This window comes from Paroedura picta, chromosome 6, assembly GCF_049243985.1.
Source record: "Paroedura picta isolate Pp20150507F chromosome 6, Ppicta_v3.0, whole genome shotgun sequence".
NCBI classification, from domain to species: Eukaryota; Metazoa; Chordata; class Lepidosauria; order Squamata; family Gekkonidae; genus Paroedura; species Paroedura picta.
Window position 1 is genome coordinate 92,162,308 of NC_135374.1, and position 6,000 is coordinate 92,168,307.

The following is a 6,000-nucleotide window of genomic DNA, read 5'->3' on the forward strand; positions in this document are numbered from 1 at the left end:
AAGGGACGTTTTCTTCATACTATTTGCCTAAATTGTCACTTCAAAATTACTGTCCTTGTATTTCTTAACCAGCTGAACTGCAGTCAGCTTTCTGCTACCACCAAAGTACATGACATAATTTCCCCCAACCCTTTTAAATCTGTTTAGATTTATGTGCACCATAGTCCTTTCAGGGCAGAAAAAGTCATGGCTTGATTGAACCATGGAGGAAGGAGCCTCCCGCAGTCAGGAAGCGAACCCCAGACCACTGCAAAGGAGCTCAGACCTCAAAAGCAATTTGCTGGGAAGTGGCGTCAACCAGGTTTGCCTAGGAGCGCTTCCAGAAGGAGGTTGGGGGGGGGGTTAATCTAGGCGTGAGGAGGACCGAATGAGCTCTTACTTCTTTGAACTGTTGCAAAAGAAAAACAAAGGCGAGCCTTCCTTCCACAGGATCAACTAAGAGAAGGATCAGCTGCGGGGAAACGGGGCGTCGAAACACTTTGTGACTTAGAAAACCCAAACACTCGCTACAGTTTGGCCATATCAGCTTCCGTGCTCAGAAAGAGATGGGGCGAAAGCCTTCTCCTGCCTCCAGCAGCTCTCTCGCGCACGCATTCTTCGACGCTGTGACAGGCACCGAGTGGGTTGCAGGAATTGGAAAAGTCGAGCGAGGGAGGCTGTGAACACCTCCTCCACTGACAATTGTCCCGACCCCGTCCGAGGACTGTCTGCCACTGAGGGGGGGACACCACCCGCCCCCTCCTCCCCCCCACTCTCGCGCGTCACCCCCGGAGCTTGTCCCCTCGGGAAGGAACTCCTCGCCCGCCCCGGTCCTCCCGAGCATGAGCGGCAGAGGGGGAACGAGGCTCGCTTTCCCGCCCCTTTCCGCCTGAGGACTTACCGGAGGGATCCAGCATGGCTAAAGGTCCCGTCATCGGGGCAGTGGCGGCAGAAAGCTGCATCCTCCGGCCGCGCCGCTTGCCTCCCCGCGCCGGGACCTCGTGGTCAGCATGCAAGCGGAGCGGCCGGCCCTCGAGGAGGAGGAGAAACGCCGGAGGCAGGGGAAAGGCGGCGCCAGAGGGGAAGGGAGGGCGAGCCAGAAGGCAGCTGTGGCGCTGGCCCCGGTACCTCAAGGGGCCGTACTAAAACTAGGGACAGCGACTGCCCATAGACAATACATGGTTGCCCATTGAGAATACATACCTGCCCATAGGGAATAATGGAAAGCAAGCTTGGCCATACGAAACAAGGCAAAGGACGCCTGCTCATGGGGAACACTGGAAAGCTTGCCTGAGGAAATCTGAGGAAGAGTGCTTGCACTCAAAAGCTCACGCCTTGAATAAATCTTTGCTGATCTCCTAACGTTGCCACTGGACTCTGATTTTGTTCAGTTATGGTACTTTAGACCAACACGGCTACCCACTTGAATCTGCCCAGAGGGAATAATGGAAAGCACCCCTACCCATAGGAAACAGGGAAAAGCATGCCTGCCCATAATGAAAAGCACGCCGGCCCATAGGGGTTAATAGAAAGCACGTCTGTTCATAAGAAACAAGGAAAAGCATGCCTGCCCATAGGGATTAATGGAAAGCACGCCTGGGTGGGGGAAAGCGTCACCATGTTCTCAAGGTGAGGCAAGGATGGTTTTCCATTGCCTGCCTCTGCATCAGGCCCTGGGACTTCCTTGGCACTCTCCGTCCAGGGCTGATCCAGCTGAGCTTCTGAGGTTTGACTAGTCACCAGGTCAGGGCAAAAACTGTAGTTTAGCAGCACCTCTCAATATTGAGTGCCCAATGAACAAGTAAATACCTTAGATGGCCTGCTGCCAGACACTTGGGTTTGGACCAACTCTGGTGCTCCTTTCTTGGGCAAACGAGAGACCCAGCAAGAGTTGTTCTTATCCTATGCTGGCTTCCATTGGGGAGAAAGGTAAATGAAACAAATAGTGCCAGTGGTGGAAAATGCCATCTGGTCACAACCAACTCCGTCAACCCTGCAGGGTTTCAAGGCAAGAGGCATTCAGAGGTGGTTTGCCTTAGTCTGCTTCTACATAGCAACTCGGGACTTTCTTGGTCTCCCATCCAACCCCTAACCAGGGCCATCTCTGCTCAGTTTCCAAGATCTGACAAGAGGGCTAGTCTGGACCATTGGTCTGAAAAGTCTAGCCTTCAGTGCAGTCACCATCATGCATCTGGCAGCTATTCCAGGGTCTACTGATCTCCACAACAGACATGATCCTGTTGGATCGCTTTCACTCCAGGCCTTTGCAATGGACTCTCTTATCTTACCAGTAGGCGATAGATCTAAAGAGGCACAGGGCGTTACCATAGTCCACCAAGCCCAAAGGCAGCCGCAATGGCTTTTCTACATCCCCAGAAGATAATCACAAGAGAGGTCAGCAAGAATGGCTGAGGGGCATGCAGCAGGGGCTGTACTATACAGGGATTGTTGTCTTCAGATGAGGCCAAGCATAAATGAAGCTGGCTTAAGGAACAGCTTGAGAGCCCTGCAGGCTTTCCAACTTCATCTGCAGAGCTGTCATATTCTCATACATAACCACACATGTCTACCAAGACCCACTTCAATCAATAGGGCAGAACAAGATCACAGTCAAGTCCATTCCGCACAACTTAAATGGAGCCAAAGTTTTACCTTTTGTAAACGCTATTCTTTCGACGCCTGACACGAATAAGCGAGGCTTCTCTGGCTGAAGTCCCTCCACAAGCAATTCAGAAGTCTTAACAGTAAAACAAAGCTCCCTTCTGCAATTTAAAGTACACATGTACTATCATTCACACTTCCCGCTGCCCGCTGGGGGCACTGCCAGCAGCAGCTGCACAGTGCCATGCCAAGGGGAGCCCCAGTTATGGCAGCCACTGGAGAGCACCAAAGATGAGCTGGCAGCAGAGTGGCAGGGCAGCCCCTGAGGCAACAGCCGGGGAGGAGGATGAGGAGGAGCTGCGGCCCAGTACCGACTGATCCAGGGACCAGTACCGTACCTGGACTGCGGTTTGGGGACTGCTGCCTTAGGGTGTCTGATGCCCTATTCATTTCCCATAGCACCCGGAACTTGGGGAGACCAGTGTCCTATCCACCAGTGTATTCTGACTGAAGCAGGGCATCTACAAGACTGCTCATTCCCTAAGAGTGGCAACTACATTGACTGCTGTTACCACCAGGGACCCAGTGGATGAAATCTGTAGAGTTGCAACATGGTTGTCCCTTTTGACCCTTGTTAGACACTACAGGACAGCCCTCAGAGGATGTAGCCTTTGGCAGAAGTTTGCTCCAACAGGTGGCAGAATATCCGATGGTGCCCATGTGCTTTTTGTTTTCCCAACCTAGGGAGCATAGTTTGGGCATAGCTAACTATCTGTGGATGACTTTCCCCACTGAAGTGGAATGAAACATTGGTTTTACCTGAAGGTTTCTTCTCTTCAGTGGGGTGAAATCATCTACTTCCCACCCAGAAGCAACAAGAAAAACACGTTGGACTGCAAAGCAAAAAATGAATACATATATGTATTGAGGATCTTGTAAAAACTGGAAGGTCAGCCCATGGTCACCCATTAAGGTCACTCAAAATAATCTGAATATGAATAGCCCTACTTGAGCGAGCAGAGTCATGACCTAACCATCTATGGATGACTTTGCCCCACTGAAGAGAAGAAACCTTTAGGCAAGACCAGTGTTGTGTCCAGAACGTTACTCTGTGGATATATCCTAGGTTTTAAAGGTAGGGGTCTCATTTAATCTTCAACAGAAGTCCTGCAAAATCTTCAGTTAACTTCTAAATCATCAGCTTTACCACTGAAAAGTCTAGATTCTAATCATGTTAGTAATTGAGGAAAAGCTTCTTCATCTTCTCCAATTTGTCCTTTTAAAAGGCTAGTATAGCACAAAAGACTCAGAGATTGCTGGAAGGCAGACAGGCAATGGGTTTGATCAGAACCTTTCTCCATAATTTTGGTAACTATTTGAATATTCAAACTAACCTTTGAATAGTAAAAATAAGATAAATGTGAACATTGCTCTGAAAGCTGCTATTGATAAACTTGACTGGAATATAAAGGTGTAGTTGAAAAATATAAAGGTGTAGTGGAAAGGTGTAGTTGTGCCTGCAGCCCAGCACAAACCCTACAACAGGTTTAGGGCTGAATCACGTGTTGCAAAGGCCATATGTTATTAGACAGGCAGTGAGACTTCCATGCTAAGAACTTAAATGACAGACACGTGGGCCCAGTTTGGATTGCCCTGTGATGACCCTCCTCCTCATTTCTTTACACATTTACGTACATGCATCAAAACTTGTATATACCGAGGGCTATAGACTTCCCCAAATGGAGCAACCCTTTTGTCTACAGATAATATTCTAGTATTTTGTACACTTTTTGTGGCTGAGGATAATGTAAGCCATTATGCACCCCCATTAGGCAGAAAGGGAGGGTAAAAACTAAATAAAGAAACATTTACATCATGAAAACAGATGTTTTGCCACTCTGCTGCCAGCTCATCTTTGGTGCTCCATCTTAAAAATGGAGAAAAGTTTGAAATCCCCTTTCTGCACGATCCCAATCTAAATCAGCCCTGCTTTTGCCAGGGAATTGAGTTCCAAACATGGAACTGCCGTTGTAATAGAGGAGGAAGAATATGATACCCCCTGTAACAAAAACACAGTCTTAGTGCTGGAATCTGGATTACACGTAATGTATCATATATACACATAGTGCATTTTATACTTATTGCTAAATAATGATCTAGAAAGATCCTGCATTAAAAGATGTGGGGGGGGGCATGGCTTGTTTCTTTCTGCAAGTATAAGCAGAATCTCGTATTGCTGCAGATAAATTATGCTGTGGAGGAAAAGGGAAATTAAAGGGACAAGAGAGAAATAAATAATTTCAAAGGTTACAAGATTGCATCATGCACAGAAGCATGGGGAAAGAGAAAGAGAAAGACTACAAAGATAACAGCTAACTGATCTCATCCTACATCACCTGCTTTGCCAGAACAAGTGAGAGATTCTTTTCAGAAGGCAAGACTGAGAAGAAGGAGGGGGATAAAGTTGCAGAATATATAACTGCATCAACTGTGCTTGTCACAATTCCCAAGGAAGCACATATGCAAATGACCATGCATAACAACTATTCTGGCTGTTTGGTTAAGTATATAATTTATCTTAAAAATCCCACTATCCACATTATAGCCACTCAGTTTGGTCTGATAATGATAGCTTTGGGCACAGTTTTTTTCTTCTGTAGGAGAAAGATTGCCAGTCATTATATATTCTGCATTCATACAATCACCGTCTTGTGAAGAGCTTGCATTCTGTAGAACAATAAGAGCAACAAGGAACTTTAAGCCTACAAACATGAAGAATTGTGTGTGTGTGTGTTTAATGCAATCCTATTCTGAAAAACTGATGTGAAAATGGAGGGTTGTCAGATTCCTCAGATTGGCAAGGGATGGGAAGGTGTTGAACTGCCAAACTGAGGTTGGGAAACTCCTAGAGATTTGGGGATAGAACCAGGGAAGGACAGAGACCTCAGTGGGGCACAATTCTGTAAAGCCTGCTCTCCTAAGCATCCATTTTCTCCATGGGAACTAATTTCTTTAGTCTGGAGATGAACAGTAATTCCGGGGAACCCCCATGTCCTTCTGGGAGGCTGGCATCCTTAGTGGAGTGCTATGGTACAGCCTAATCTTGCCAATACTTGCAGTGTCAATACTTGGAAGGGGGACCACCAAGGAAGCTCACACATTGAATAAATCTTTGTTGGTCTTAAAGGTGCCATTAGACTCAAATTTTGTTTTTTTCTAGAGCTTGTAGATACCACATACGTCAGGGAAACAGAAAGCCACCAAAGGCAGCAGATTCTGAATATCCTGAAATCACAAGGATGAAACCAGAAGGTGACCTTTGTGATCCTTCACAGCATTTCTAATTTTAACTGGGCCACTGTAATAGTTAACTTTATAAAGAACTGGAGACACTACGTTGGTCACTGATAATGGTGATTT

The 6,000-nt window shown here is 47.0% G+C and overlaps 1 protein-coding gene across 3 annotated transcripts in view; it reads right to left on the reverse strand.

Annotated features, from left to right (window-relative positions):
- Positions 1 to 1,008, reverse strand: part of TMEM255B (transmembrane protein 255B) — a 54,259-nt gene extending 53,251 nt beyond the window's left edge. For all 3 annotated transcript variants that reach the window (XM_077343672.1, XM_077343671.1, XM_077343673.1), the window contains exon 1: positions 881 to 1,008. In XM_077343672.1, the coding sequence (XP_077199787.1) occupies positions 881 to 941 (61 nt within the window). In that variant the 5' untranslated portion in view covers positions 942 to 1,008. The remainder of the gene's footprint in view (positions 1 to 880) is intronic.
- Positions 1,009 to 6,000: the final 4,992 nt, after the last annotated feature.